Source organism: Bombus pascuorum, chromosome 13 (genome assembly GCF_905332965.1).
Source record: "Bombus pascuorum chromosome 13, iyBomPasc1.1, whole genome shotgun sequence".
Classification (NCBI taxonomy): Eukaryota; Metazoa; Arthropoda; class Insecta; order Hymenoptera; family Apidae; genus Bombus; species Bombus pascuorum.
The window spans coordinates 9,438,008-9,450,611 of NC_083500.1; the positions used below are offsets into that span (position 1 = coordinate 9,438,008).

General features: G+C 33.9%; 1 protein-coding gene across 1 annotated transcript; it reads left to right on the forward strand.

The window, feature by feature from the left end:
- Window positions 1-7,099: 7,099 nt before the first annotated feature.
- LOC132913696 (gastrulation defective protein 1 homolog) lies at window positions 7,100-9,496 on the forward strand. Its single transcript, XM_060972201.1, has one exon. It carries the CDS (start codon window positions 7,389-7,391, stop codon window positions 9,387-9,389), a length of 2,001 nt encoding a protein of 666 aa, XP_060828184.1. The 5' UTR covers window positions 7,100-7,388; the 3' UTR covers window positions 9,390-9,496.
- The last annotated feature ends 3,108 nt before the right edge of the window (window positions 9,497-12,604 follow it).

Genomic DNA, 12,604 nt, shown 5'->3' on the forward strand with positions numbered 1-12,604 from the left:
GATCCGAATTTTCTTTACCAGTCGTTTATAAAAGATGCGATCGTCGACGAAATTGATGTCGCTGAAAGAACCGGACACCGGAAAAAAAAAAAAAGAAAAAAAAAGAAAAAAAGAAACGTCCATTGCATCATCTTAAAGAATATTCCGCGAAAATTTCGTTCAAATCGCCAGAATTCACTTCATACCCTTTCGAACATCGAATTTTTGCGAAGATTTTTTAGAAATATCACGAGTGAATAGCAATCGATAATTAAAATATTTCGACGATGAAATATATAAGAGACTCGTACTGTATATCTTTCGAAGAAATTTTTTAATTATAATGATACAACGGTGAGAAAAATCATTCGTTTTTCTGATTGCAAGATGTCAACACGTAACTTTGCCAGCAACTCAAACTCGTTTTCTACATTTTAGGATAACGAGAGTAAGTCGTGATATTTGGAGAAATAAGGTTGTATTTGTTTAGAAAACGATCGACTCAATGATGCAAAACGCGATGATTCCCAATAGAGATTCGCTCTTTTTTTTCTGACCGCAAGAATATCAAAACCGAGAGAAGCAAAAGAAGAACAGTAGGGACGATACTTGCAACAGTGTTTCATCTTTCTTCTGGCAAATTTCCAACGCAAGTTTTTGCTTTGTACTTTTTAATTCAAGCCTTTTGAGAAGAAGCTTCCAAAGTCGAAATAAATTAATAAAAAAGGCACGAAAGTTTGCGTTAGAAATTTTACGAGGAATTATCAAACCTATCCAAGCTTGACTTGAAACTTCCCCAAGTTTCAATTCCATGATGTTGATCCGAGATTAAAATTCGGACGACATCGAGTTAGTTTCTCTTTGAGACCATCGTAATTCCCTTCATAAACGTTTGAACTTATCGTCACTTCGTCCTTCATCAAACCTGTTTCCTTCAGACTGAGAACGATTTTTATCGAAGGATAAGAATTTTTGGACCGGCAGTCGTCGCACGAACGTCTTCGAGTTTCTCGATTGAAAACATTGAACATTTCCGTGACGACCATTAAATGCAGCTGAATAAGACTCGATGCAGACGAATGAATTTTGTGTCGCAGTACACTGCATTATATGGAGAAACATACGTGTATTTTATTATATATCATATCGTGAATTTTATTACATATAATTCACTTAAAGATCCTGGTTATCATCCCCAGAAATTATTTATTTATTTGTTAACACTTTGACTCTCCCTTTGACTATAAAATATTATACTATTTCCTTGTAATCACATTTATCTTCTAATTTTTCGTAATACCCCAAAAGGAAAAGTAATAACAATCTGATAATAATTTGCTGTTAGTCGTACCTCTACAGTATTGCATAGTCGGATTTTTCTCCTAACTTCTAGTACTCTAATTTCTAATTTCTAATAAGAGAGTAAAATATCTTTAATGGAATGTTCGGAAACGCTACAACACACGCTTACGCGATAAATAACAAGTTTTACAAGATCGCAAGACAAACTACGTATGCCTGCATCGAATCTTATGAAACCAACACACGCATATTATACACATAAGGACACGTACACAGAAAATCATCGATAATTATAATTCCATACGTGCGTATTATAAAACTATGTTCGTTTTTTATCGAAGCTGCCTCTCGCTTTTGAATTCTACCGCGGCCGTACCGAGACAGGGAGAGAGAAAATAAATTGGGGGAGGGATAAAAAGGTCGAAACGTTCAGAGGATCGTTGTTCGAGGTAGATTTCGTGCCAGGACCGAGTTCCAGTTTGTCACGACGTCAGGTTGTGTAACGAGATGACATCAGGCTGTGTAACGAGATTCCGTCAGGAGTGTTTCTCGACTCGAAAACGAATTGATTAATTCAATTGATTTAATCTTCTCGAGGGAAATTTTAGAGGTAGGTTACTCGAGGGTTGATTCTATTTATCGAGAGGATTTTTAAGTAATTTTGAAGACTCGAGAGCGATCGTAAAGGTTGTTGAAAGTATTTAATAGATAAATGTGATTTTTAATTTTAATTTCGCGTGCAACATACGATTTTTATGATTCGCTTGTACACTTAAATATGGAAATCGACGTAATTTGTATACTTTAAAGATTCAAAGGACGATATTTAGGAACATGTAGCTGAATTCACGAAAAATTCTCTTAATTTGTCGCGTAAAATGAAATTTCATTCTTAACGCAGGTCTCATGATTTAATATTATTCTTTGATTCCATTTCCGAAAGAACATTACGCATTCCTAAATATCAAACTGTTACATTTATGTGGATCCTGTATACTTTTCTGTAACAGAAAAATTACAAAGAAATATTCGTGGCTATTAAATAATTGGGGAATGTAAGACTATGACGTCAGAAATTGGCAATAATTCGTTAAACTATCCGTGCCAGATTCGCAATAATTTAGTAATAAGTGTCCTCGATGGAACATCAAATGTGATGGTACCGAAAAAAGTTCTCTGGAACCTCCCGAGTAATTTGCAGTTTTATTGCGACAATTAAAAAATAAATTGATGAAAGATCGAGAAGATAATTCGAGGAACACTCGTCGCGAATGCGTCATTCGTTTGAAAAATGGATAAGAGAATCTTAAACGAGAGATAAAGTTAAGAGCAAAAGGAATGAAATTTGAAGAAAAATAAAAAGAAGGAGAAGAAAATAAGCGTGAGAGTGAGAGAGGGACGAAACGAAATCCTACATCCGCGGTAGATGAATTTACTCGCGTTTTTTCCCAGATTATGCAATTTAAGATTGTTCTGTATATATATACATATATACATATATATGACATAATCTTGGATCGTATCGATTATAACAGTGAGCGCACTGATTTGTAAACACGTAACAAAGAGAGAAAAAGGATTTGTTCGTGTGGAAAGGGGAGAAAGTGCGTGTGAGTGAAATAGAGAGAAAGTCAAGTGCGAATGAAATATGGTGAAAGTGGAAAAAAACGAAAGAGAGTGTATGAGAGTGAGAAAGAAACGTGTGAGAGAGAAGACACAAGATTTTTGTACCACCCCCGTAAATCAATTCCTGCTCTTCACCGAGCACCCTCCGATTAAAATAAAATTACACGAGTGTCTTTATTCTTACCCCTCGACAAAGATATCATGAATACAAAAATATATGGAGAATTATGGAGAGCAATCGCTTGAAAGAAAATATCGCCTCGAATTTTTTACAGCGTAGCTCAATAAAAATGTTCGCATTCAACAAAGTGTCTTGTCTATTTCATTCTATTTCTGAAAGAAGATATTCTGGCGTTCTTTCGTTCTTTTTGATTTGGTCTCCTTTGGTTTAATTGTTTTTCTATAATTAATTTTGGTAGTCCGAAAGATTATTGGCCGGAGATATCTCAAAACATTTTTCACATGGAACAAAGACGAAGAAATACGATAAATTGAGTAAAAATAAAATGAGAAATTTCGTATATTTCGAGCGCAAAACATAGAAAGTAAATTGTACGAGTTTCATAGTAAATTGAATGAGAAAATTGAAATGGCCATTTTTAATCCTCGTGTCTATTGCCATTATCTTTTTTTTTTTTTTCTTTTAAGAATGTATGCTGTTAAAGTCTTCCATTTCTTCTATCACTTCATCGCTCTCATTTCCATTTTCCTCTCTTCTTTTGGCCTCTTTCCTTCTGGAATATTAATATTTTCGATCTTTCTGCGTTTAACATTAGTCCCTTTTCTTTCAGATAACTCTTCTTCCTGTTCATCGTTTCTCATGCTGGCCCTTTGCTAGCAGTACTATGTCATCTGCTTAGGACAGTGACCATATCTCATTTTCTTCTTATTGCTTGCCCTCGAAACATTTTCTCTAAATCCATCGCATCTGTCTTGCCTCAAACACCTTGCTTTCTACAATTTTTCTAACATTTTCCCATCACTTTCACTCTTACTTTACGTTTCTTCGTAAATTTCATGCATTCTTGTTCTCAACGCCCTACTGATTCCCTTTTATGCCATGGCCTTGCTCAACTTGCCCCTGTTTACTTTATCAATAGCCACAATTTTAATTTGTATCTTGCGTCATATAAATTAAAGATGATCAGAGATTTGTGTCGCGTGAAAATTCAATAATCCAAACTATTCCAATCGTTAGTGATCCGATACTATTGATCGAGGAATGAAAGGGAAATTAGATTGGAAGAAATTCTTTCGAATTATCTACTCCAATTTTACAATCGATTTTTAATAATATCTGAAATAAATACGCGTTGATCTAAAAAAAAAAACCTAATTCAAAAGCGTCAGCGTCCCAGATCCAAAACTCAACTATTTTTTTGTTTTTTTTTAAATTTATTTAACCTCATAATTCTAAACTTTGCTTCTTAATCATTTCCAGTTTCCAATTAATAAAATTAACTACTTTATTTTATTTTTTAGTTATTGGTCGTCGATTCAGATACACTGGTCAATCGTTCGATAGGAAAAGATGTTAAAATAATATAATTTGAAGAATAATATTTAATAAAATATCTCAGAAAGGTATTGAAAGAAATTACACGAAAAGGGTGGTAGGTGGTGCGAGCAGGAAGTGGTGGGGATGGTCACCGTTCCGGAAGCGAAGAATTCCTCGTTGTGTGTGGTTGTGTGAGCGCGTATTTAGATAAGTTTTCGTATATTGCATAAAAATATGTTTATTACATATTTTCACTATGCTGACACGTATTTTTGTGCCTCACTATCCACCTGCCACGTATTATCCTACGATTTTACCTCATTCTTATTGCACCAGGGGGTGAGAACCACCCTCGATGAAAGTTTCTTCGATTTTCGAGGCGAAAACGATATGAATGCAAGAGATAACAGTTCAAGGAAGAAAAATAGACGTTGAGGAAGAAGTTTACACGACCGAAGAACAGGTAGATGCTGAAAAATGCGATATATATTCGTTATTACATATTATAAATTGAGAAGAGGACGGTATTTAAAGAAAAGACAAATTCGTACATATAAGGTGAGCCAAATAAAGTGTTACAAGCCGCTTTCTAAGCAATTACTGCAGACACGTTTTGTTAATATTATATTAAAATATCTTCACAATGTTTCAAAGATTTAACAAAATTCTTTTTAATACAACATGTGATTATTCCTTTTATTTTTCGATACTCTGTGAAAAAAGCATTTGTTTAACTGTTTAACTAAAGTAAGAAACTAAAGAAACAGAATACTTTAAACGAATATTATTCAGTTTGATGTAAGAGTTGTTCGAATAACAAAGAATCAATTAATTTAAATAAATTTATTAATTGGATATTAATATGGATAGAATATGACGTGAATAATGTAATTTACTCTATTTTAATATACATACTATACTTGCTATATTTTGCAATGATAATATAATACAAATTAATATAGTATATCAATATGGTATAGTATAATTCCTTTCTTGTCCTCGTCACAGTCCTAAAACTATGTATTCCACTCTAAAAGAATTATCACTGCTGTCTTATTTAATTTGTTTAATAAAGCAATCAATATCTGCAATGATTTCGTAGAAAATAATTTATTGCAACACTTTATTTACTTCATTCTGTGTGTATAGACTTACTGTTCTATCGGTTTCAAGCGAATGAAATTAAGTAATGTGTGGAGAAAATCAAACAAATGAAATTTATACATGTATAGTTGCTTACATTTGTATACGGCTAGAATATATTAAAAGATTACGTGAGTAGTTTCTTAAAACGATCCAAGGAATTTTCCCTTTCATATCGTTTACTATTAAATTCAAACATTCATAATAATTCATAAATTTTCCTTTTTTCTTCGTTTCCATCGATGGATTATTGTTAATTTATTGTGATATTAATTAAAACGGAGAAAAAAGGAAGGAAAGCAATTGGGCCGGAAACTATGTTGTTTCCAAAGTTTCAAGAAGATAGGATGCTTATTTGAAAGTGAACTTACTGTTTGATTGCACAGTTTATAGAAAGGAAATCGTATAACAAACATGTAACTTGGTAGCAAGTGTATCTGCAAGCTTACAATACTGGAGAAGCAAAGAACTTATTGTTAGATAATATAAATGTGAAACTTAAATCTTTGATTAACTGTCGAATAAAAATTATAATTTTACAGGAAATGCATGTTGGTTGAGTGATAACACTGATTTCAGTTGAAATTACAGCATTGCCCTTCTTTTACATAAATTATACTTAATATTGTAATAATTTACTTAATAATCCTTATTGTATAAGGATATCTTGTTACCTTCACTTTCCACAACAACTTCTCATTTCTACAATAGAGGGCAGAACGTGGTTTGTCCGACACAAGTTTCCGAGAAACGGCTCAGATTTTTGGATTCCGAGAAGGAAGCGCGTACTGCCATCTATACATGAACACTCCAAGTTGCGGTTCCGCCTTGTCCACATAGATGTCAGGACACGGTTTGTCCGAAGCACGTTTCGAAGCAAAGAGCTCGATTATTGACTTCGGACGAGGCATGTACTGTCATCTATCCATGAACACTCCAAGTTGCGGTTCCGCGTTCTCCGCATAGATGACGGCACACGATTCGTCCGAGGCACGTCTCGGAGCAGAGGGCTCGATTTTTGCCTTCGGACAGGTCATATGGCGCCATCTATCCATGAATACTCCAAGTTGCGGTTCCGCGTTTTCCGCATAGATGACAGAACATGTTTCGTCCGAGGCACGTCTCGGAGCAGTGGGCTCGATTTTTGCCTTCGGACAGGTCATGTGGCGCCATCTGTGCATTAATACTTCAAGTTGCGGTTCCGCGTTTTCCGCATAGATGACAGCACATGTCTCGTCCGAGGCACGTCTCGGAGCAGTGGGCTCGATTTTTGCCTTCGGACAGGCCATGTCCCGCCATCTGTACATGAATACTCCAAGTTGCGGTTCCGCGTTTTCCGCATAGATGACAGCACATGTTTCGTCCGAGGCACGTCTCGGAGCAATGGGCTCGATTTTTGCCTTCGGACGAGGCATGTGCCGTCATCTATCCATGAACACTCCAAGTTGCGGTTCGCGCTTTTCTTCGTAGATGGCACTACACAGTTTGTCCGATACATGTTACAGAGCAAGTAGCTGGACTTAGATCTTCCTTGTGTTTGTGTTTCTGTTTGTAGTTGTTCAAAGTGATCAAATATTGTATTTAAGAAAAAAACGTATTTCAGCAATGTAATTATGAACTTCTATGGTTGCATATTCTTATTTGAAGTTTAATCTTTCTCCTTGTATCAATTTTATTAAGATTCCTTCTAAATTAAGCAAGTGTCAAATTATAAGACATCATAACCTCCAGTGTTTGTTCGACTTAATATGTCAAGTCTTATGGAATGTCTGAAGTAAGAGTTTGAATTAAAAAATTGATTCTATCAAATAAGAATAAATTTTGTGAATATAATATAATCATGAACACGAAAAAGATTATAACATTTGGAAAGATCAGTAAAGAGTTATCTCGGGAACAAATGAAAAACACAGAATCTGTAAGTTCTGGATTTGGTACATTTGGTAAAAAATCATTAGAGACTAATGTGACAAAAATGAACGAAATCAAAGCAGAAGATGAAGAAGAATCTCAAAATTTAAAAGACGTTATGGGCATAACTGGCTTTGGTAAAAAGGCCAAGTCCTTTGATGTACAAGAAATGTTGGAGCATATTACAAAAAGTATTAATACTAACAAAGCAATATCTGAGAAAACGAAAGCTATTGATACAGAGATTAAAACACAATTATTAGAGGAAGCTAAAAGTAGCGATGCTGCTGATAATGGAAGTACTAGTGATGGTAAGGATGAAGAGGATGATTTTATTGGTCCTCCAATACCTCGTGGGCTTGAGAATTCAACATTGTCAGAACAATGTACAAAAGTAAAAGATAAAGATGATGATGATGATGAAAGCGATGAAGATGACAATGAATCTGATACTGAGGAAGAATTAAAGTTGAAAGACAAAGTTCCTTGTAGTCATGAAGTTACAATGACTCATGGAACAAAAGCGGTAACAGCTATTGCAGCAGATCCTTCTGGAGCTAGATTAGCTTCAGGTTCTATCGATTATGATGTTTGTTTCTGGGATTTTGCTGGTATGGATTCATCTATGAGAAGTTTCAGAACGCTACAACCTTGTGAAAATCATCCGATTAAATGTCTACAATATTCAATGACTGGCGATGTTATATTAGTCATATCAGGTTCTGCACAAGCAAAAGTTTTGGACAGAGATGGTTTTGAAAAATGCGAAACTGTGAAAGGTGATCAATATATATCAGACATGGCACGTACAAAAGGTCATACAGCAGGATTAAACAGTGGTTGTTGGCATCCATTTACAAAGGAAGAATACCTTACTTGTTCACAAGATAGTACTTGTAGAATATGGATTTTATATAGGCCACGTGCTCACAAACATTTAATAAAGTGTAGAGCACAAAATGGAGTTAAAACAATACCAACTACATGTGGCTATAGCAGAGAGGGTACTGTAGTTGCCTGTGGTTGTATAGATGGTTCTATACAGATGTGGGATCATAGAAAAAATTTTGTGAATCCATCGCTGATTCAGAGGAATGCACATACACAGGGTAGTGAGATATCAAGCTTAAGTTTCTCTTATCTTGGACAAATGCTTGCAACGAGAAGCTGCGACGATACCTTGAAGCTTTGGGATTTGAGAGCATTTAAAACACCTGTCTTTGAAGCAAACAATTTATATTCCAGATATGACACAACTGATTGTATGTTTAATCCAGATGATTCGATTCTCATTACAGGAGAATCATTGAATAGGAATCAAAATACTGGTAGAATACTATTTTATGATACAAAGACCTTTGATCTAATTAATGAAATAAGCGTAACAAACTCGCATGTTATTAAAACATTATGGCATCCAAAACTGAATCAAATATTTGTTGGTTGTGGAAATGGAATAGTTAAAGTATATTATGATTCTAAGAAGAGCTTAAGAGGAGCTAAATTGTGCGTTGTAAAAACGCATTTGAAACAAAAACACATTGAAGTAATGTCAACCCAACAGATTATTACACCACATGCGCTTCCATTGTTCAGGCAGGACAGGCCTAAATCTGTTCGTAAACAAATGGAGAAAGATCGTTTGGATCCTGTTAAATCAAGAAGACCAGATTTACCAATTACTTCTGGGCAAGGTGGCAGAGTCGCATCTTCTGGTGGAACGCTTAGTTCTTACGTAATTCGAAATTTGGGACTTAGTAAGAGAATAGAAGATGACCAAGATCCTCGAGAGGCTATTTTGAAATATGCAAAAGTAGCAGAAGAGAATCCATACTGGATTGCTCCAGCGTATAAGAAAACTCAACCACAAACAATATTCCAATCAGATGAGCAAGATGGTGCATCAAGTGCGAAAAAGCAGAAGACTTGAAGGCTGTACATTACTTCTCAGACATGTTTATATTATTGTATATAATATTCGATGAAAACCATCTATGTAAACTATTAATAAACGGAATACATTATGTCTAAGACCAATCTTTCGCTTAATTAATTGATTTCCTGCACTTAATTGTATGTTTGTATGTATGCAGTATGTACTGAAATGTTTTAAAAAGCTTCTGCTTCCTTCATATTTAATTTACACAAATTATTTATTATTGAGCAACTATATTTCTTAATAGTAATTTAAATGATGTTTATTATCGTGGTGGTTGGATATTTTTTTCGGAACTTTATTTAGTAATCTTACTCCTCAAGATACGATATCATACATGCTTGATACAACATACATACGATTTAATAATACTTTACAACAATACTTCGTGAAAATTCAAATATAATCGTTCTCCGTTTTATAGACACCATTCTTAATTCATTTCGATTTTCATTTATAAACGTTTCAAGTTTAGTTTTTCATTAATACAATCAATTGATTATGCTTCGTTTGTTCAACGCAGAAAGACATTTTTCGATTAAAAATTTAGTCTCATATTGCCAAGTTAGGAACTACCAATTACTTATACTATTAATACTAGGTTTACGGGACAATTTGACGTTTCAAACTTGATTTCGAACTTCGAAATGAAATATCCCAAAAACCATAGTATTAATTTTAACCATTTTGCATTGTAAATTAATCATTACATCTAAAAAATTTATACACATAATTATTTTTCCTAGGTTTTCTAATTTTTGAAATGTGTATGTAGCATACCTATCTCTACGAAACCCTTCAAATTGACGGGCTAGCTGGTTTCATAAACAAACCGTTTTTCAGGTACAGATTCGCAGCAAAAGTTTCAGTTATTTTCCATTGCTTTCTCCGCTTATTGTAAGTATTTACAATAGGATAATTGAATTTGAGCACAGTATTTTCTTCTTTTGATCAATCCCTCTTTTCTAGCAATCATGAGTGAATCCAGCAGATATAATAAGATATTGAACAAAATTGTCAACATCAATGAAGATTGTTCTGAGGATACCTCTGAAGAAGATCAATATGAATTAGGCCAAAGCGAAGCTAACAGTGAAGGTTCTGAATACACTGAAAGTGTAGAGATAGAAGGATCTTTGGATAATGAAGAAGAAAACTTCTTGAAAGTGTGCCGTAACAAGAAAAGGATGCGTATTCTTTCTAATTCTGACTCCGAGGATGAAAGAACGAGCATTCCAAGCACATCCCAAGATGTAATGGGTGAAATTGAAATTACAATTGACGGGACACAGTAGATAAAACTGAAAGCAGGCGAATTTAGGGGTAGGACGCCCGTATGATATTCAAGGGTATCGCAGAGCCTACTGGCTACGTTAAGAGAAATATTATATCGGGTTGTGTAACTAGTGCTTTCGAATTGATAATCGACAGACACATAATGGAACACAAAAGATTGCACTGAAACCGAGGCGCATCGAGTTTTAAAAAAAGGCAGACAATCACAGTCGCTTAGTTACATAGTTTTCTAGGAATTCTATATGCCCGGGGAGCATACGAAGTGAGATCGTTGAAAGTCTGCGAAAGATCACAAACAGATAAATTTGCGCTGATATCCGAAATATGGAACAGATTTATAATAGTCAGGCTTGTTAAAAGCCATATGAAAATATCTCAATAGATGAACAATTACTTCCAACGAAAGCTCGATGCAGGTTTACCTAGTGTATGTTGAATAAACCTCATAAATTTGGCATCAAGTTTTGGTTTAAAGTTGACGTCCAAATAAAATATATTTTGAATGGTTTCCCTTATATGAGGAAAGATGAAACTCGATGTTCAAGGGAAAAAAGGACAAGATGATCTTCCTCAAATTTATATAAATCAGGAAACTGCACGCTTACTTTGTATAAAAATAAACCTAACGTAAAATTCCTCCTTGTAAGTACGAAACATACAGGTATACAAGTAGAAGACAACTATAAACGTGTTCTAGAAACCATTGCTTTTTATAATAAAACAAAGTTTGGCGTGGGCGTCGTTGACAGGGAGTTTTCGATGGACCCCTTTGTAAAGAGAAAATATCCAAAAAGTAGTTCACATTTTGTCAAAGATCAGACGCTTCATTTCTGTCACTTTCAACGTCAGAAGTACGAAACAGTTTCCAAGTGAGCTACTGTAAAAATAATAGAAGCACAATAATTGTATATATTGCAAAAAAGATCGTATGCGGAAAATGCACAAACAGAATTTATTATATTTGTAAAAAATGTGCTCAATAAATATGATTACTCTACACCATTAATAGTGTTGTTAATAGTGATACTTTTTACTTATTAACAATTTATTTAAACGTGAAGCCTAATATTGTTCAATTCAGACTTCATTTAAATAAATCAATTTTTTAAAGAAAATGCGTATTTTCGTTTACCCATCATACCATTTGAATTTGACCATCGTAGAGATAGGTATATAAGAAAGGCCCGTAAACTTAGTGTTAAATGTACTTTTTGATCGCATTGTACACGAATTACGATTAAATAATCGATTTCTAAAGTGAAAACCCAATAACCGACAATAAATGAAGCGAATATTTACAATGTTTAATTAATTAACTATTCTTGGTTACTTTATAATCTACAAAAAATAGACAAACTTTACAATTATTACAAGAAAAGAAACATTCACGATTTTCCCCATAAATGCCTCTAATGATTGTAATATATTTCTACGTAGTTTCGACGTGACCATAGCGTACAATCATTGGATTTATTCATGCCTAAGGAATTTCGTCGACGGAATTTATCATCATACTAATTTTTACACAATCAGAAGTAATATTTTTAAGCTCCTAGGTGTAACACTTAGTCGGTATGATGATGGCAGAAATAATATTTGGATTTTCTTCTACGCGCTTTTTAATTTTCTTGTCGCAGTACTTTTATAGCTATTAATCTGTAATCGCTGCTTTTGATATTCTTATAATGTAAGTTTTGAGTCCTTTGTACACAAAATTTGTACACAAATTGCAAGTTATTAATATTAGTAAATCTTCTTGTATAACGGTAACAAATTTAGCAATAAAAGGGATCAAATTCTGCAAACAAGTTATATAAATTATCATTTGATTGTTTCAAAATTTATTCTACAAATATTTATTTTACTATTGCAGAATATTATTCGATTATTCTACAATAAGTAACATAAACTTG